Here is a 21034-nt window from a genome sequence, read left to right as displayed (position 1 = left end):
ATAGACTGCTGGGGCCAGACCTCAGACCTTTTCTCAATGCACATCTTTTAATGGTGCAGAGAGCTAAACAAGTTATTCCAACACACAGACCCACAAACCACACCCTGTCCCCTCCTACACACATAAGATAAGATGCACATAAAAAAAACAAACAAAAAAAACAAAACACACCACAAAAAACTTCTGGTACTCAAGAGGGGGAACCATGAATTCCGATATGCTGTGATCAGATTTAATTTATGGTACATAGTATACAAAATGAGAATTAATATTTCTTTACAACCATGTAACTGAACTGTTAGGACCAGAGATAAATTGTGTGGTTTAAAAATGAAGTCCAAAATACAAACCAGCAAACTGATTTTATTAACAATTCTCCAATTCAGTTTGTACATAACAAAAGCAACCAAAAAAGAACAAGAAAAGCAGTTGTTTTATAATACATGGCTTCATTAGATTTTAGGGGAAAATATTTTTAATAAGAAATTTGTACACAGGGGAAAATAAACATACAAACCCAAAATGCATCATTGCCACTTAGCAGTTTTTCTAATAACTATGTGTTTTCTTAGCTGGAGTCACAGACAGCAGACAGTAAGCACTTGTACAGGGACCGCTTTTCACATAGTGCTCATCTGAAGGGGGTTGATTAGGCAAATATAAAGCAGTATTTCCAGTGCTAGATTCACCCCCTCAAAATGGTTGGCAAGTTATGTTTAAGGAATGGTCCACTTCTCCCTCCTACCCCCCCAAAAAGGAAAGCTCAAGAGAGACCCAGCAACAAACAGAAACAAGACCCCCCCCCCCCCCCCAAACAAAACCAAAACGGCTCAGGTCTGCTCTTTGTCTGTGGGATGTGTACGAGCAGTTGCCTCATGTGTTATATCAGGACACTACCACTCCATCCAGAACTAAAGTCTAAAGGCAAAGTATACACAGCTAAGACCAGTTAATACTGAAGAAATCCAAAATGGAAAGTCGAATATTTTTAGCTTCATTTGTTCCAACTTAATTTTTTGGATTACATTGATGGACTTGGTGAAGAATTTATTAAATAAGAAAAACTTGCAATAGAACCTAGTAATTGGCCATTAGTGTTATTATTATAATAATAATAATAATAATAATAATGGTCATCATGATCAGTTAAGGGGTGTGCAGTCTTTACCTCTTCTTGCCTGTGAGTCTAAAACCATTAACTATACAAGGACATCCAAGTTTTGTACAAGTGGGGGAGAGGAAAAAAACAAAACAAAACAAAACCAAAAACACAAAAACCCGAGGCAGAGATTCTTCTGTAAAATCACAGCTATATACAGTATACGGACATAGCCACATGATCTCTAACATGGTCAGAGTATTAGCCAAAGCGCAGAATGACCCCTGCCCACCTCCAATAAAAACACCAAAACCTTTAGGCAGGGACGAACGGAGACTGTAGTACAGCTCACTCTTCCTCTAGCAGTTGGTTAAATGATTTCATCCCTCAGTGAAGCATGAAAGTGTGAACGGATTTAGCTGTAGAGGCATTTCAATAGTTGCAACATGAACATTTTATCCTTTAAAGTCTCTCGGTTTGCTAAATTTGTGGCAATTTTCCAATTAAAAAAAAAAAAAGCTAACAAGCCGTTGAAAGGTCTGCCGTGGTCAGCCGTGAACACAAGGCAACAGCAGCTTGTGTTGGTCACAGTTGGGCAAATAATGGCCGACGAACAACAGGGGCATGCAGGAGAGTGGAGTGAAGGGCATGATAAATGTTCTGCAAATGATGTCACAGAACTGGAGCTGGGCAGTCATTTAACCAGCACTTCAGTACTCATGGTATGCTGAACTCAAACACATGATCCTCAATAATGTCCACCGAGTTCAGAGAACCGAAGCTAGTGCATATGTCCACTGGTCTCACCTCAGACCGCAACACGTGAGACTATTACCAGGAGATCCCAAGAACAAGGCATCCAGAAAACATTCTGATTATCAAACAAACCAACCTTAATGTAAAAATAAATTAAGGCTATGATCAACATTGAACATTACATAAAGGATACAGCTAAACAAGTACACACACAAAAATGTGCATCTGACAGATAAATTTCAACACAATGTGCTTTGTAAGGAGGCCTCGGGGGTCAGGTTTGAACATAATGATATCAATCTTTACACATGGCACTACTAGAACTCTAGTTAGCAAGCAGCATACCTCCAAGGGCGCCAAAAGTCTGACCAGCTAAACTCACAGCAAATATGAGCGGGGTGGGGGGCGAAAAATCACACAATCAAAAACCCTGTCTGGCGTTAAGAACCACTCAGCATCCTGCTACAGTGAAGGTGTAGAGGTGAAGACTTCTGACCTAGGATCACATATAAATATTCATAAAGATTTTAACCTAGAATAGACTTCCAATGAGGACTCCTAAAATCCCCTCTTCCTTTGGCTCAGATCAGAATAAATTTTCTTTCTCCGTTTGATTGACTGTCAGTGTATGGGAATACAGTGAGTAACCAACCTCAGGTCTGATGTCTCCACTTGTCAACAACCCAAACCCCCCAACAAAGAGACATAAGTATCCCTCTGCACAAAGTCCAAACAAAACGAAATAAATTTTCCCCATTTTCCCAAACGAAGTAGACTCAGATAGGCTATTTATTCCTTGACTGTTGCGCACAAATGTTTTTAATTGTCTTACTGGAAATATGCTGCATGCCTGCTCACCACACCCGCGCGCATTTCTGCATTCACGCTAGGGCTACACAAATAAGAATTTTAAGATAATTGTTTTTACCTCTACAATTAGCCAAGTAGCGCACCTCCTAAATCAACATCAAGCATTTCTAGTTAAAGAATACCATCAAGCAAGTAATGCTGCTACTCTCTGATAGTGTTCTTTCAGTTAGCAGATGAAATCACAGCAATTTCCAAAATGTATGCCAAGACTGTACTGTAAGGAAGAACCTTTGTTAATGGCGATTTATGAATGCAATAATGTGTTAAAATAATTGCAATCATGTATTGTAACTGCAACCCTATTGCACATATAAACCTAGTAACAAATATCTTGGCCACCATGTGCAACTGCAATGTATGATGACCTCCCAAAAACACACCAAAATATTTCTGCAATTTGGTAGCACAAACCTGCTGCCTCATCACACAACGAAGGAGCACATGAACACCACGAAGCCCAAACACACAAGTAAAAACTCCTAGTACAACATCCAATACAGCCAAAGCATCAACAATAAATACATGATCTGCATATGAAGAGAAATGCAACAGGAGGTCCACCAACATGGAGAAAGCAGTAAAAGGAAACAGGGTATGCGAAGACACTGGCAACACACGCACACGCACTCAAGGGTCCATTGCAGGCAGGTCCTGTCACAGAAGCAGATGATGATGCCAGAGTAATGCAGTCAGAAAATGATGAGCACGAAGAGGATAAAATCAGGTCCCAACACGGTCGATGCCAGTAACAGGAAACACGCATTGCTTCAGTTTCAACCCCTCTCTTCGCAGGGCAAGTTTCAGGGCCCCGGCTGGGGTGGGTGGGTAGGTGTTTGGGGTTTGTTCTAGGACAGAGAGGAGCATACTCGGCTGCCCCCCTCCACCACGTGAGGACAGGTGTCTTCCCACATCTCCTGCCCCTGGTGGCCCCCTCTACCTGTCTTTTAGCTCCTGGGTGACACGCTTGGTTATACGACCACACAGCAGCCCCATGAGGAAGAGCAGCACCACACACATGCTCATCATGCTCAGGATGTAGTTCTTAGCTGGAGAGGAGAGGACCTGACCAGCTAGGTCTGAGAAGCCTTCTGCTGGCGCCACCTGGAGGAGAGAACAAGAAGCAGAAAGGTTAATACAGAACAAATGATTAGTGAGCAATGCTCCACCCCAGCATAACAATAACACTAAAAAGACACCTAGTAGGCATGGTTGCACTTGCATAAATGGCCCAAAGCTTTCAACAAATACTAGTATTTCTGGGTAGTGTATAAGAAATGAGTGTGCTTATTTGGCCAATTGCAAAGTCTCCCTATGTAGAAGTTCCATGAATACTGGATATCAGCTTTTCTTTGTGTGCTGCTGAGTGTGTGCATGCCCGTGGGCTCTACCTTGGCAGCATAGCTCCACATATCGATGCGGTCCTGCAGTCTCTTCTTACACTCAGGCTGCAGTCGCACACGCTTGTCCTGAAGAGCCTCCATCAGACAGGACATCTCTGAGTAAAACACAAAAGACAGGTCAGCACGTGAAAGGTGTTCAGGCACACGTTGTGAATGGTGTCACGCCTGTGCACTCACGTCTTCCTCTGCCTGGGGGGATTGCAGCACACTGGTGCTTAATGTCTAGTGCACAGGCTGTGTGCAGCACCGGGTCCACAAATATATCTGCCTTACTCTCCTTCAGGATGTTCAATACCTCCTGCATGCGTGCACGCACACACACACACACACACACACACACACACACACACACACACAAAGTCAATACTCTAAACAGCAGGGGGTAAAATCAGACAGTAATGCCATGGTCGAGATTGCTGCAATGAGTACTGATGCACCTTTTTGCAGCCCTCATGTTTGAGCTTCAGCAGATTCACTTTCAGACACTCCTCCACCTGCCCCGTCTGCTCCTGGGCCGCTACCTCCTCCGCACACAGCCGAGGGATCTAAAAACACACACGAACGACTGATCACCAGCATACTCATGCATGCAATTGTAGTCCTGCATTAATGCGCATTAAGATGGAGGTGATCAAAAGACAAAGACTGGCCTCCTCACTGCACTGTAGCTGTAGCTGAGGGTCAAGTCTGTAATCCAGAGCAGACTCCTGCAGAATCACCCTGATCTGATCCTCACAGTCTGGAGAAAGACGCTGCACACATTTCAAACCAGTTACAACCACACACACACACACACACACACGACATTATGAACAACAAAAGGCCTAGAGTGAGGACTACAAGGTGGCATCCAGCCAATGGGACAGACCTGGTCAGCATATTTGAGTTTAAGGCAAGAGATGACCTGGCCCTCCAGCTCAGTATCATCTCTCGCTTTGCTGAGGACTTGCTGGCAGAACTTTGGGATGTCGGCCTTACAGGCCTTCCTCAGCACGGGGTTCAGTCGATAATCTGGACACACGGGAGAAAAATGGACCGTCAACAGCTGGCCTTTTACTACTGGAGTCATTGCATCAGAGATGAGACATGGGATGACTGAGTGCAAGACAGTGTGTATGCATAGTAGGACGTACCTGTGTTTTGAGTGATTTGTCTTTTTGTAATCATCTGTTTGCATTTTGGGTCCATGAGCTCGCTGTTCTTGTTCTGTTTCAGGCACAGCAGCATGTTCTTGGGGTCAGATTCAGAGCAGAAACGCTGCAACGCATCAAACAGGCACTCCAATCAGTTACTGTGTACAGCAGAATAGCATACCATTCACTTTTGAGCACACTAAACCAGCTAGTTCCACTCCCTTCATATTCACACTGGAAAGCCCTCCCCTGCAGTCGGAGCATATGTGCACGTTCCTCACTTACCCTGATCATCTGCTTGCACACTCTCATAAGCTGAAAGTCAAGCTCAGGGTCCATCATCTCAGTCTCTTGCAGTTTAAAGAGCTTCTGGTGACAGCGTTGGTTAAGGTGCTTCTTATTGTCCTTCAGACATTCAATCACCTGCATGACACACAACTACCTACCATCAATACATCAACATGGAAACACAGACGTGTGCTTTTCAAACATACACAAACTTATCCCCACACTTTGACTACACAGAAAATCAGAAGCTCAGTGATATTTATCTAAATTAAGTATTCCAGCTAATTAGCTGTCAGAGTATACAAACAAAAATCATATTTCCTGTTTCACTGAACAGTTAAAATATGAGCTCCAATGTGTACACATTATGTTCAGTAACATGCATTTCTTTCCAAACTACCCAGACCAACGAAGCATCTAAATGCTACCATTAACTTAACGTTCTCCTTTTTAATACTAGTCATATATACATTACCCCCCTTTGTTTGCTCTGCTTTGTTGAAGCACAGGGGACAGGCAGCCTATGCTCAGACTGAGCCTGCACACAGTGTGTCGTTCTACGGGAACCTTCACAAACACTGACCTGAGCGTTGCCAAATGCCACATTCTGACAGTGATCCTTAATGTCCTGCCTACAGCTGTCGTATAGCTCCGGGTCCAGGCGGATATCCTCCGACTATAGAAAGACACAGCAACACAGTTACAGTGCAGTCAACATTAGTTTAGGTTTGGTAGAAAATAACTGGAACTGAAAGGGATGTGGTCTGAGGATCAGCTGACCATCTCCAGCTCCTCTACGCGGAGCTGTCTGCGGCACTTCATGGAGACGCGCTGGTCTTTCACCTCCTGCAGAGTGTCGTTCCTGACCATGGTGCTCAAACATATCACCACATCCACCCTGCAGGTGCGCACACACACCCCATTACTCTACCATTCTACAGGTTCCATTCACAGGTTGGTGGGAGAGTAGTTAGACAAATAAACAAACAAACAAACAAACAAACACACAGCCAGCTGGGGGTAAGGCAGAACACAATATTGCCTTACAAATGTATACTTGTAACCAGAAAGGTGTTAGAAGTGACAGGCAGTTCTGCACTCACTTCTTCTTAATGTTGGGGCATAGTTTGAGAACATCCTCCTTGCAGGCCATTTTAAACTTGTAAGAGAAACGGAAGTCCTTCATCTGGATCTGAGGAAGAGGAGTACAGAATGGAGTGAACAGTAGTAAAATAGAAACTGCTGCTCATCATCAGTTATTATAAAATCTGAATACATTTACATGTTTTATTTTAAAAGGGACCCTTTAAATCTTTAGAACAGCTACACATTCAGTATGTGCTGATAAAGTGATTCATCAGTTGGATACAGAACTGGAGCTGTGTGTGAAGTATGTACCAGCTGAAAGTGCGTGACTCCGACTATACATTTCTCATTCATCTCCTTCTGGTGTTTATTAAGCACAAGACACTCCATGAGATCTCCAGTGTCTATCTGGTTATCTGCTACCTCCTACGAGACATGGGTGTAAGAGGATAAAAGTGAGTGAGAGGAAAATACAGTAGGAGAGAAAGGGAAAAACCCAGGAGGGCCTGTAAGGCAGAAAGCTGGTGCAATATTTTTGGGCTTTGTCCAAGCCGAGCATGTATGGAAGTGGTTTTGGAACTGGTTGACTTACGTGGCAGTGGGACTGGATGACTGGTTCACACGCTCGAATGAGCAGGGCTTCAATCTGAATGTCCTGAGATACCAAAAGCAGGAACAGCACTAAATATAACTTACACATCACATAAATCACAAAACCACAGAATGGTGGCAAACAAAAACCCAAAACACATGCACAGTGTCTGCAGTGAGAGCAATGCAACATTACTATAAAGGCTCATGAAGCAGTGGAGTGCACGTCTTACCTCAGACTCTAGCTCGGTGAGATTACCCACCACATCCCTGCAGTCTGAGCCCAGATCCTCCAGATGGTCCTGCAGACACTCCAGCTCCTGCAGTGCACCGTGGAGGGATTAGAGAGGGTTAGAAAGATTTACCACATTTACTGAACTGATTACAATTATAACCAAGTAACAAAAATTGTCAGAATTGGTACTGAAAGTGATCTTACTAGCCGTAGATTCACTATAATTCAGCTTTCCTGGCATGTGTGGGGATATGGCGAATAGCTTCCATTCTCACATAAGCTTTTCATTGTATAAAAGTATATGGACAGCTGCAAGGTTGACTGACCTGGCCAGGTTCTGTTTTCTCACTGCACCACTTGCCCAGGTCAGTCATGCAGCGCCTTTGCAGGTCTGGGTCCAGCTTCACATCCAGGGCTCTCTGGTGGAGGATACGCTGTACTTCTGTCTTGCAGTCTCGAGATAACTACAGATACACAACAGTTTAGAGATAAATAACATGCACGGAGACACAACAACCCTGAAACGCTCACTCATACAAGCATACACATTCAGTCAGAAGACACATTCTGGTCTGACCTTTTTCCTCTCCAATGGTCTTTTAGCCAAATTAGTGCACCAAATTACTATGCTTGCCCAGTCCAACAATGAAATCTCAGACAAGCATATGCTTGACTAATTTGATCAAGACTGAACACATCCAACTTACTGATTAGCTAGATGAATCCCACTTCCCATACCAATCAAAATCATTGACAAATTAAATTCTGAAGCCTTCATTTTTCAGTCTTTGAAAAAAAAAATTAAGTGAGTGAAAAATTTAAACGAGTTTTCCAAAGCCTGAAAAATGTTACTGCTTTTGATTTGTTCACCCCAGCATGCATCACTTGGCCCGTGGACATCTATTTCTGAGCAGCGGCACCACAAATATGATACTTACAGCAGCATCGCTCTGCTGTTCGGAGGAGTCCTGTGGTTAAATTTGAGGTTAGGCTTAGAAAGGATTCAGCAGTGTTCTTACATCAACTACACGTTACAGTGAAGTGAGAAGTTTAGAGTCACAGAGGAAACATCGAGTCTTAAAGCCTTTTCTACAAGTCTAGTAGGCTTGGCCATTTGCCTGACTAAGTGCTTTCCCCTTTCTTGCGTACACACAGACACGACTACAACTCACCAATTGCATACTTTGTATTTAAAATTTTAGCTTACCTAAAATGCCGGTGTGTGGGTGTTTGTATGCCACTCACCCGGCGACCCTGCTCCTCGGTGCGGTATGCGTGGCGATACAGGCAGGAGAAGACAGCTCCAGGGGGCATGAACTCACTGGTCTCATTCCAGCCGTGAGTATGGCAGATACGTGCAGCATCATTCTGGCACTTCCTGTATAGGATTGGGTCCAGCCTGTGAGTAAGAGAGAGTAATGTTTGGTCTCATTTGAACATTTTGGTGAAGTAATATTAACAAATTACTGTGAAAGGAGTACAATTCCTTTTTGTGCCCAAGTCTCAAGACTAAAGTTTGACCCTTTTTAATTAACATTAGTCTGTATCAAACCAACTGCTTATTAATTGCAGAAGATAAAATACTTGGTGAGGAAGGAGCAGAGATTTGAATAACATTACACAATACTTCAATGTGTTACTGGCAACATGAATAATTTTTTGCTTTTGTACTAGGAAAATGTGAGGGGAAGATGGTGAGTACTGAAACTGGCTCTCCTGTGTGTTTAGTTATGATGATGATGTCACACAAATAATAAATCACTCGGTCGAAGTTGTTCACTACTTAAGCTTCACGTGCAATGGCGAACGTCCTAATAATGCCCGGAGCATTAAGGCTTTGGACACTCACTTCCAGTCTCTGGAGATAAAGTACTGCAGCTCCAGCAGCCGGTGCTCACAGTCTTCCACCATCTTATCGGTGTAGAGATGCTCCATCAGACAAGAGAGAATCCTATGCATGTGAACACAAACATCCACACACGTTAACAGAAATGTGCTTCTGGTACTCATTGACTGAACTGCTCCTTTAAATGACTGCAGCCAATCTGAGACCTGCCTGTGTCTGACTGCTGTGGAATGAGGGTTAGTGCATGTACTCACATGGGGTCTCCATTGCGGATATGTTTACAGGCAGTCTGGATGACTGACTCACACGCCTCGTTAAGTGCCCGGTCGATCCGATAATCTGCCCCAGGGTCTGTCTCCTGGATCAAGGTCTGAAGCTGAGGACAAAACATTGCACAACCATCCGTTATTAACAAACACCTGCAACCAGTCAAGCATGAACAGCACTACAATTATTTACTACAGCCCCTGCTAAAGGATTCCTAATGTGTTGATTTTTTGTCACAGCCCCATAGTCAGGCCAGGCTTTAAAGTGCGCAATGGCGTGTGGCTGAACTGAGCTCACAGCTTTCTGGCAGAGGTTGTCCATGATGCCCTTGTCCCGGGAAACTCTCATGAGACAGTGGAGGGTTCGGCCTTTGTGGTGCAGGCCGGAGCAGTGCGTGTCGATCTCGCCGCGGCAGTGCAACACGATCTCGGGGCTTAGCGAGTAATCCTCCATCAGCATGCGTCTGTAGTCCAGCATCTCCCCCTGACACTCGCCACTCACCGAACGCCCTGACATACAGTCAAAGAACAAGACTGAGCAGCCAGAAACTGGAGACCCTCCAACACTCACAGCTGCACTGGTGCACATATGGGCACTCATCCACTACCTGTTATATGCATATTACAGTTACTACAGTACACCCCCTCATACATTTCTCTCATTTGATGGCAACTTTTAAACTGAGCTATTATATCTGCGTTAATATTATCTGTGCTGTGCAAGGTTATTTTAGAATGGTAAGAAAGCAGAGCCCAGTGCAGTCACATGCGGGTCCTATGCACAAAACTCCAAACATTCAATCATCGCTCTACAGCAGAAAAGCTGGCAATTGTATAAGCCCTGCGTGCTGACAGACAACTGAAATGTGCTACTCTGAACTTGTACAGGTTGTGAGTGAGAGAAAGCGAGAGAGAGAGAAGAAATACCCACAGGCGCAGCCAGACGCCTACCTCTGTGGACGGCTGACTCCAGGCACAGCAGCAGGTAGGAGAGCTTGGCCTCTCTCCCTCGGGGCAGAGTGGTGTCTACATTGCAGCGGTATTTGCGCAGGTCCTGTTTGCAAGCCTTGGCTAGTGAGTAGCTGACCTTATAGTCCTGCACTATTAGCTTCTGCCTGGTGGAGAGCGCCTCCCTGCACTGCAGAGCACAATGTTTAATACGCCCATCAGTTTTCACAGAGACAGACAGAAAGACACACACAGTGTTCTATTACAGTAATTACATTGGACAATAACGGAGGCTGACACCAGCAACCATATCTCTTATAAACAAGGTGAAATCAATATTGTAAGAAACATTACAGACCAAAGTAGTTATTGCAATTACCTTTCCAGACATACTCTCCTCAAACTTGTGGTTAAAGAGACATTTGTAGACTCGCCCCTCTCCCGCTGGAGTCTAAATGACAAAACCAGGTTCACGCACATTCTTGCATTCAAAATCAGTGTGTCCTCTGGTTATTTAGAGAATTATTAGAGAGACCTCAGAGTTATAGCAGCAGCTTCTTTAGTTACAGAATCGACTTATGTAACATGCAAACTTTCATCCTTAAACAACAATGTCTGAAGCAAATCCATATATATTTGATATGCAGAACTGATGAGTTGGTGCAGAAAGAAGCTAACCACCCTAAAAAAAAAAAATGCAACATGCAACTTAATCTAGTAGTCTGGTACAGCAGGTAAAGAAAGGTTCCGGCAACAGCAAAACGATGGGTTTTATTCCCAGGGAGCACCCGTACTGCCATACTGACTAATATGCAAGTCACTCTGTAGAAGAATGATAACGTAAATGTAATAAGTCAATTATAAAATATACAAGCTGTTCTTTGTCAAGTGTACCATACAACACAACAAAAAGCCCAAGTGGTATACCCCTGTTACATTAGCAGTATATTAGAATTTCTAATAGTGTTCCACGAGCTTGAACTTATACAAGTGCAGGTCTATGGGAGGTCATTTTTACGCCATATGTACCTCTTATACCAAGCAAGTAAAGAAAACTTATCCTGAACATTGAAAATATTTACTTTTTTGAAGTTTACTGCTAAAATATTATTTTAAAAATGGTACACGTGAATGCATTTATATTACTAATATGTGTGCATGCATGTGAGTATGTCAACTCACATTTTCACAGAAGCGCTCGCGGTCATCGCGGCAGGCGAAGAAGAGGTGTCTGTCGAGGTGGAAGTCGTCTGAGGAGAGCTCGGCCACACGCATGATGGCCTTCTTGCAGTCGTCTTTAATCACGTAATGGCCAGCCTGGTCTTCCGCCTCACTCACAAGCCCTTTCTCTAGACACGCTATCACCTCTCCTTGAGAGTGCACATCCTACGAGAGAGAGAGAGTGTGAGAGAGAGAGAGAGAGAGAGAGAGAGCACGCATGTTCATGATGGGGAGAGAGAGAGCAAGATAGTGAGAAATGTACAACAAGAAACAGGAATAAGTAGTGAAGTATAACCTGCTGTTAGCATTTAACCAATTTAACACCGGCTGTATGGTTTGCACAACCATATGCCATTTCTCTGCTTTTTTATACCATAACAAGTTCAAATATGTACAAATGAGTAGGTGGCAACATGCTGTCAGCTTGCTGTGTGGTTTCAGTGTGCTGACCGCCGAGTCAAATGAGCAGTTTTGTTTTGTTTACTTCTGATGGTTGAAAACAGAAAAAACTGATTTAAGCTTTTCTAAATCAAATGGTGGTTTTTTTTCCACTACACACTTTAGATCACTTACATTACTGTGTAACAAGTATTTCGACAGGAACATTGAGATAACAATGGGTAAACTATTGCAGTGTCTGGACAGCTAGACCGAGTCATCAGTGCAGCATGAAGGTCACATGAGGCTAATCTGTCTACACTTATATACCACGCTCATTCAAACTGTTACTATGAAAGCTCCTTTTACAGATTACTACACACTGACTAAATAATAAAAAGGTGTAAAACAGGATGTAAAACGGGGTGTAAAGCAGGCAGTGTTTGTTCCTGGGAGAGAGTCCTTTGGTTTCAGACCCACCTTCTCGCCAGTGTTGATGCTCCCACAGTGCAGTGCATTGATGTCATCCTTGCACTTGTCCATGAAGCCACAGATGAGGCGGTAGTCGCTGAAGACGATGGTGGCCATCTTTGTGATGTACTGGTTGCACTGGTACTCAGTAATGTTTATGCGGTGGTCCACTAAGCATGACATCAGGTAGCCCTTCCCCCGCTCTTCTGCTGCACACTCTTTAATCTGGGATCACAGCAATATTTTAACTTTTTAAAGCCAAAACAGTACCACTTAGTCTATTTAAAAAACTAAAAGTAATCACTTCAAGAACTCACCTCAGTAATTGTACTCTTGCACACCTCGACAGCCACTGACTCAAACTTTGGGTCTGTTGTCAGGTTCAGCTTATAGTTCCACAGGAGCTAAAAAGAACATAATTTAGCCTTTTGAATAAAGAGCTGATGAATACTAATAGAGCCCTAATGGCACAAATTAATTTGTAGGCTCCTAACCGTCCCAAGATCAGAACTCTCTCTGCCTATGGATTAACATGACAATTTCTAGTAAAAGATGCCCCTCACTGCCCTTTCAGGACAACATTCACCTGGACAACATTCATTCAGCTGAAACTTACATGGTTGCAGTCGGATGCAATCTCAGTCTCCTAAAGGGCAAAGGAGAAATACAAGCAGGTCAGGATGGAGAACATTGCTAGGTTATACAGTGTTACAATTATTCACATTATAGAAATCTGGCATTAATCCATCAGATAACAAGTTAAAATGCATGTAACGCAAGACAAGAACATAAGACCAAGTGTGCTTCAGTATCCCTCATCTTTGAACTGATGCAGTGTAATTTCATCTCAGCATTCTGAAAACAAGCTCTTCTGAATGGAGAAAAGATCAGGAAAGTGGGGAACCCTGATTTGCAGTTAAGAGATACACTGATCACCAGAAGCAAAACTGCAGGCAGATTTGCTAGCTAAATGCAATTTGACTTCAGTGCCCTGCACTTTAGTTTAACACATTGCAAAAATTAAAGTGCTGTTTTTATATATATATATATATAATATATATATATATATATTTTATATATATATATATATTTTACATAGATATATAAATGGAGGTTTGTTTCCCTGCAACAACATTCCTATTGCTCATTGCTGTAAAACTAAAAGAGGAAACAGAGTAACAGTTCTCAATCTGAATGCCGAATCAGAAATATGGCACAAGGTCCAACCAGACTAAATCCTACGATCTGCTCCATTGTCCTGATTATGTGCAAGAAGTTGGCTCGTTCTTGAGAGGTGGAGAAACCAAACTAGATGGTTACGGATGATGTGGTGATGGACTCAATGATCACAGGAGAACCCGATCAAGTTCTGCGACAGGCTGTATTTCTTCAACTGTTGCAGGAAGAACATTCGCCCCTGTGCTCTCTCAGCAATTGAGACATGTTCTCCCACTTCAGGTCCTGTATACTGTAGTGCTCAGGAACATGAGTGAGTCCACAGTACAAACCACAGAGCGATTAATGTTGAGGGGGGTTAGGGAGGGGAGGCAACACCTGATATTTACCGCCATCTCTACAGTCTTTCACATGTTCAGCAGCAGGTGGTTGCTCCTGCACCAGGAGACCAGCTGCTCGACTTCCTTTTTTCAGGCAGACCTATTACCGTTCCCCATGAGGCCCAGCACAGTGGTATCATCTGCAAACTTCAGGATCTTCACATCTGGTTCCTCATTGGTGTAGAGACTGAAGAGAAGCTGCAAGAACATACAACCTTGTGGTACGGGGGGGGGGGGGGGTCTGGGGGTCTGACGTGTGTTTTCCTAGCCGCACCTACTGTCACCTGCTTGTCAGGAAATACACAATCCACTGGCACATGGGATCTGGCATCAACAGTTTGGACGGTCTGACCTGTAGTCGCTCTGGCACCATGTTGCTGAAGGCTGAGCTCAAGTATACTTCATCATATGACTGCATCATTGACAGACCTGTTAGTTCTGTATGCAAACTGCAGAAGATTTGTGTTGACCTTCAGGTGCAGTAGGACCAGGTGTTCTAAGAACTTCTTGAATATAGAGCTCAAAGATACAGCCCGGTAATCATTAACTTCAATAATGTTCTTGGGGGGGGGGGGGGGGGGGGTGGTTGAATAATGGTCAATGTGTTGAAGCAGGTGGGAACAATGCACAGTTCCAGTAATTTGTTGAAGTTGTTTCTGAAAATTGGTACTAATTGGTAACTAGCTGCTTTAGGTGGAGAGACCAAGTCAGGTCGCAGGGCTTTTCTCACCTTCTGTCTTCTGAAAAGCCTGTTAACATCCTGCTCATTGATGAGGAGTAAGATGCGGGGAAGAGGTGAGGGGGCTAGGGGCGACTGGCAGAGAAAATCTGAAGATTATACTTTGTTCAATCGAATCTGCAGTAGAATTCATTCAGGTCATTGGTGAGCTGGCGGCTGTTCAGGAAAAGGGTAGTTTCTCTCACCTTGTAGTTGAACTCTTCAAGACCTCTCCAGACTATTAGTTGGGTCGTTATCTGAAATGTAGCCCTTCAGGTTTAAGTATTCTGTCTTTGTTGCTTTAATCAATTTCTCCAGTCTTTTGCTGGCTTCTTTGTAGGGCGTTCTGTCCAAACTCCTGAATGCCGCCATCTTTTCCCTCTGAAAACCATCGCTTACTGCTACTGTATTTCAACCATGTTGTAAGTGAAAGGCAGCTGGCCTCGCAGAAACATGTGGATGAGGTCACGGTGTCCATGCATTCGTCTAGTTTCTGTTGCCTCCTCAAAGCAGCCCTGTAGCTTTTCAATGTCTCCACTGGTCAACCATTTCACTGTAGTGACAATAGGCTTGCAGGTTTTGAGCTTCTGTCTGTATGCTTGGATGAGGTTAACGAGGCTAACGAGCACTATAGGCATTTTTAACAGTGGTGTAACAATTAACAAAAAATGTTCCCTTTTCTTATGGCACAAGCGATAGCATCTGGATTTACTGCTCAACAGACAGCATATCTTTCATTATTTCATCTGAGAGCAGTTTGTGTTCTTCACTGGTGCACACGACCTGTGGAATGTAAATGGCGAGCAAAATGAAAAAACTATCTGGGACACTAGCCCAGTTTGCAGTTAATAAACATTAGGTCTAGATGAGGAGTGCATGATTTCAACAGCACTGTGACGTGTTTACACCTGCGTTCATTGACAAACATATTCCTCCTCCACCGGTTTTGCAGTCGACCTCTGCATCTCTACCCGTTTAAGCAGCTGGAAGGCAGAGAGGTGTAGTGCACTATCCAGGGACTTCTCAGAAAGCCAGGTTTTCATAAAGCAGAGCGTAGACAGTTGGTTTGGTTAAGCACTAGTAGTTCTTCCATTTTATGGCCCTGAGATCACAGACTGGAATAAAGATGGTAAAGGGGTCTGAAACCTGTTCTGTCTCAGCCTTCTGAGTGCACCTGCACACCCATAGTGAGGATTTCTAAAAGCTCTGAAGGTTTTTGGCCAAACTCCAGAAGTATTTCAGGTAAAAATGTGTCCCTGAAGGTCAGTAACTGCTCCCCTCTGCAACTTTATGAATTTGATGTACAATAAACAACATTAACAAACAAAAAAAACATACCAGCATCTCACTGTGGAGGCCATACTCGGCATAATCTTGTTCTCATTAAGCACTTAAACATTTAGCTGATCAAGGCTGAGGAACATTTATGCATACTTAATGGACTACTGTACTCTACCTGTCACATTGCAGAATAACTACATTTTTTTTTTTTTTTAAGTGGAGTGGTGGTGCTTACAGAGGCTTCCACAAAGGAAATGGCTTCTGCAAGTCAAAACTGCAGTTTAAAGGGTGGAATGTGTTTGTATGTCTCCTTTCCAAATCCAAATCACTTTATTACACAAACGAGTTTGGCATATCCACAAGCCTTGTCTATTGTTGGTTCCTTGCACAAACCATTGCATCAAGGTTGATTAGCAAGGCAAAATGCTGCAGCTTGTGCTGTAAAACGAACCATGATGTACCCACTGTTATGTAGGGAAATTAATAATATGATGTGACTAGGATATACTCATTGCAGCTTGCCAACATCTGTTAACAACTAGCTTCATTGCAGAATTACAAACTTTGTAGATCGATTTCATTTTTCACAAAATATATAATTTTACATATACCAGTTTTTAAACAACAACAATTCATGTATTAGAGGGACTGTGTGTTCATTTAGAAACCACAGTGCATTTGTTCCCAACCATTATTTTAGATAGCTCTTCTCCACCTCTCCAGAATTGGTTAGGCTCTGAGCAGAGGGCCAATGTTGCACTCTCAACACACAAAATCATGCCAACACAGCATTTACACAGACACGTATAAAAACACTCATAACAATGTAACAAACATTACCATGTCATTAATTTTTCAATGTCACAGATGTGTTAAGGATAGCCTACCATCCACATAATATCTAGTTTTCAGTGATCAGAAACTGACCAGGGATGAATGGGATAGAGGGTTGCTGAAAACATGTGCAAAACACCACACACCTACAAGTGCACCTAATAAAATGTCCAGTAAATATTTCTAGTCAAATGGGTGGGGATTATATAAACTACCATTACTAAACAGAGGCAAAGTTCATTTTTAACATACACACCCTGCCATTATGATAATTTTCCATTACTAGTCTGTTGACCAAGCCAGAGGCAGATTTGCAGTGTACTTCCAAGTAAAGCTGTCATTTCTCTAATAGCTTGTTGGCAAAGAAATGCACAAAACATTGCACAAAACATACTGAAAGCTAGTAATGGCAGCAGGCAGAATGTTACAGATTGGATTCTGCTAACAGTTTCCCTAACTGTTAGGTGCATTTTCATGTAACACACATCGTAAAGTAGAAACAATAACCTTACTTCATGTGCAAGACAAGAGTACAAAGGTTTTTGGCCCAACAGTGTTATGCGTAAACAGAACTTGAGCCAAGAATGAGAGCTTGACGGACCATATTATTAATATTGTTATTGCTATTACCATTGTTGTCAATGCTTATGAATATCTCACAAGGTGAATTAACAGGATAGGAATGCTACCAAACTCCTACCCAACAGGTCCAAAAGCATCTAAAAGGAGTTTATCTTCAAGAAAGTTGACATGAACTAAAACTTCTATAGGCCACTGGATTTGGATTGAGATTGGTCTCTCTCTTGGTCACAGACACACATGGGCTGGCATGTAGAGAGAAGCCACAAATACTCAAACACACAAGCTAAGCTTAGCTGTGTGATATACTGTTTAGCTGAGCCCTTGTAAAATTAATTTGCATATTTGTCAGAATAGAAGTTTAAAACTGCAGCCTGATGGCACTTTTTGATGCATGCATAGATAAAATAGCTTGTACCCACTTTTCAAAGCTGTGTGAAAACATGCACTCCCATTACTCTAGATTCTGGATGTTCTAATGTACATCCAGCCTTTGTGATTTGTGAATCATAGTTAAAGAAGATCTATGAGGGAGATGGGTATAGGCTAATTCTGACTTCCCACACAAAAAACTCTTCGATTAGGAGCAGTACAAGCCAACCATCTTTTAGAACATAAAAAAGCCAAAGCCTACTGCCTGGTATCACTAGTGGAGGATATGCAAAATCAACAAAGGGATCACAAAGAACAATCACATGCCAAAAAAAGCTGAAATAAAAGTGTCACATTTAATACTATAGGCTCGGCACCCTGGATAAATGCTGATGTAGGAAATCCTGCCCGAGACCCTTGGCATAAGAACAACCTTATACAACATTGAGCTCCTCTTGTGTGAGCACTAACTCTTCTCATCTTCTCTTCTCCTCAATCTTCCTAACTTGTACAGATCCTGGACACATTGTATAGACACCAATAGCATAACTGCAGAGACAGAATGTGTTATTTAAGAGTGAGAGGACTTGATAAATGCCACCTTGTTGCTAAGTAATACACCCAAATTGTATCAAAGTCCAACCTTTTTGACCTCATTCACATTCAAGTTGCTTAAATTAATTTCAGCACAAGTCACAATGAAGATACATAAGGGAGTCAGTAGCAATGTTAAAGAAATAAGAGACTTCGTTCTCACACAATCATTGGAGTCTCCTAACACAAATATATTAAGTATTAAAATAAATGCATCACAAAAGGAAGGTTCTGTCAGCATCTACATTTAAACTGCACATATAGGATGGCTGCACTAAGCAACTATATGCATAGGGCATTTTAGCAAAGGTTTTAAAGGCTTTGAGACCTGTAATAACACTTAAGAGGGAAATAGGCCAGGTTGCATATAAAGCCCAATGCAGTGACCAAGAGCACATGAGGGCTCTTGCAAGCTATAGTGGAGTCTCAACAGCCCTCCTAACAGGCCTGAATATCAACCACAGTACACATTCATGTTACCATGTAAAAGAAAACAAGTCTTCCAAAACTGTGACCTCTTTTCCACAGCATTAGACATCTCAACCTCAGCAACTACCCCAGGCTGTGGCAAAACCCCTCATTAAATTCATGTTATCAACAATCAATCATCTCCATCTTCTAAAGGAGTAAACATGACAAATTTTACTCAGGCTGTGAAGGAAGTTTCTGGTCTTCAACAACTACCTTTGGTCAAAGAAAGTAATAGAACCACACGCTGCATCTTTTAATTCTGGCCCTTAGGGTCGTCACAGCCTGACACTGCAGTTCCAGGGAGGAACACTAACCCATACAAAAATTCATCACAAGAACAACGAACAGTGATTCAACACATCTGCTCAATTTGCTCATAAACGTTCTCTCAAAGAACAGCAGATAGAGGAGATGAGCAACACTTTCTCCAAAATTAACACACTCGAGGGAGAATATGGATATGATTAACTCAGAGCAGTCGATACTGTATGATATACTAATTCAGAGCAAAACATTTTGAAACCTTTTAAAACACGGCAGGTCATTTGGCTTGTTTATATTAGGTAGAGAAATGGGGACAATAACATTGCTAGTGCATTCCAGAATAGACCAGATTAACAAGGCTAGTGGCTAGTAGTTTACCGAGGATACATTGGTAATGACAATTACTTAAGAAATCAAACAACGCTTATGGAAGTCTGATAAAGTCCAGCAATAACAGCTAGGTTAGCTAGCTACGCTAACTATTTAGCAACAAACGCTGCAGCCACTAGCCAACATAGCTAGCGTCAAATGACTAAAACAGCAGCTCTGGTTTGCTTTTCTCTAAGGTCACATACAGTTACAGACGTCAACGCGGCAACATACAACTAGCAAATATTAACCAACTTTAATTTCTTCAACTTCATGCTGAACTAAATATCGACTTGGCTAATGTTTGCTAACGTTAACGTCCATAGCTAGTTAGCTGAGCTAGCTAGGGTATAAAGCGTGCGTTTCAGGGTCTTAGGTTAACACCTTTAACGCTAGCTGTTCGTTTTCTCCCCAGAACCGTTGTCCAAAACATCAAGAAGTAGCTTCGTTGACTTAAAATATAAACGATGTGTAAGCGTTTATGTTAGCTAGCTTCACTAGCTAGGTTAGCTAACTAACTACGGACATGATTGTAGCTGAGGTTAGCTAGTGCTAGCAACAAAAAGGCGTTTTTATATTTAAAAACCATATCTAGCGAATTTTAGCAGCACACCTCTAGCTTAGCACTAAATGTGTTAAATAAATCAACTCCCTACACAATACCTTGCAGAGACGGTCATAACCCCGAATGTAATTCAAACTGTAAAGTTAGCCGTCTATCTACCACAGCCCACTGACGACCAGTGCTCTCCTCCCAGCTGCGCAGATACCCAGCTCGCTAGCTAGCGAGCCATCTTGGGCCATTGCTACCGACACACACATTGAATCTCTCCGTTATCCTAACCTCTTTACGATCCTGCAGACATTCCAGCACGGCCAGGTTGTTATTCCACGAATGCTTGGGACAAAGTCTGGCTAAGTCCTCCCGACAGGCCTCCTCTTCCGCAAGCTTCCACCCGCTGCCGCGACGAGGCGACGAGGCCCCGGCCACTGCCGCAAGCTTTCCTTCTTGCAGCGGGCCTCCTTGATTCCTAAGAGCGTCGGCATTATCTGGTAAATTGTCGTTGGAGTTGCTCGGTGCTTTAAGTCCCTGAGTAAAGTACATGCAAGAGGACAGGGAAAGGAGCAGTGCAAGAAGCCGCACACGTCTACAATCCGCCATCTTCACTAAACTATCTACGCTAGCCACGGCAGCCGGACGCCTGGGAGAGCTGGTGTGCGTTATTAGGAAGCTCCAACATGAAGAGGCCACGTAGACTACACATGAGCGCACTGCTCGTCGCTCACACTTGACGTTCACTGTGCAAATTAGGCTAAATAAAGTGATTTGAGACGATACAGGTGGAATGTTTGGACGCAAGACGCGATTTATTCGCTATATGACTGTATATTACTTTTTTAGGTTTGG

The 21034-nt window shown here is 42.9% G+C and overlaps 1 protein-coding gene across 2 annotated transcripts; it reads right to left on the bottom strand.

Moving 5' to 3' along the window:
- Nucleotides 1–343: 343 nt before the first annotated feature.
- On the bottom strand, nucleotides 344–20876 carry glg1a (golgi glycoprotein 1a). 2 transcript variants are annotated; one of them, XM_027000955.3, is made up of 27 exons: nucleotides 20471–20876; nucleotides 13205–13234; nucleotides 12906–12992; nucleotides 12598–12813; nucleotides 11701–11904; nucleotides 10898–10969; nucleotides 10522–10708; nucleotides 9869–10080; nucleotides 9559–9680; nucleotides 9308–9409; nucleotides 8704–8857; nucleotides 8397–8426; nucleotides 7785–7922; nucleotides 7457–7543; nucleotides 7225–7287; nucleotides 6945–7058; nucleotides 6650–6738; nucleotides 6327–6444; nucleotides 6130–6222; nucleotides 5544–5681; nucleotides 5259–5382; nucleotides 4994–5136; nucleotides 4776–4877; nucleotides 4563–4670; nucleotides 4303–4423; nucleotides 4114–4220; nucleotides 344–3826 (listed from the first exon to the last, which is right to left on the bottom strand). In XM_027000955.3, the coding sequence occupies exons 1-27, from the start codon at nucleotides 20786–20788 to the stop codon at nucleotides 3659–3661; spliced, it is 3447 nt and encodes a 1148-aa protein (XP_026856756.1). In that variant the 5' UTR covers nucleotides 20789–20876; the 3' UTR covers nucleotides 344–3658. The 2 variants fall into 2 exon arrangements, with proteins under 2 accessions (XP_026856756.1, XP_026856757.1); XM_027000956.3 differs by lacking the exon at nucleotides 8397–8426.
- Between the last annotated feature and the right edge of the window lie 158 nt (nucleotides 20877–21034).

Source organism: Electrophorus electricus, chromosome 4 (assembly GCF_041902795.1).
Source record: "Electrophorus electricus isolate QZ-2024a chromosome 4, ASM4190279v1, whole genome shotgun sequence".
Classification (NCBI taxonomy): domain Eukaryota; kingdom Metazoa; phylum Chordata; class Actinopteri; order Gymnotiformes; family Gymnotidae; genus Electrophorus; species Electrophorus electricus.
Note: the sequence above shows the minus strand (reverse complement) of the source record. Positions and strands in the feature narration are given on the sequence as shown.

What these genes read in the sequence shown, in the direction of transcription:
- glg1a (XM_027000955.3), bottom strand. Translation starts at nt 20,788, where the DNA reads ATGGCGGATTGTAGACGTGTGCGGCTTCTTGCACTGCTCCTTTCCCTG. An exon ending in TCACCGAGCTAGAGTCTGAG is followed by an intron (nt 7,288 to 7,456) that starts GTAAGACGTGCA and finishes TTGGTATCTCAG; the next exon opens with GACATTCAGATTGAAGCCCT. An exon ending in CCCCCCAGGCAGAGGAAGAC is followed by an intron (nt 4,221 to 4,302) that starts GTGAGTGCACAG and finishes TGTTTTACTCAG; the next exon opens with AGATGTCCTGTCTGATGGAG.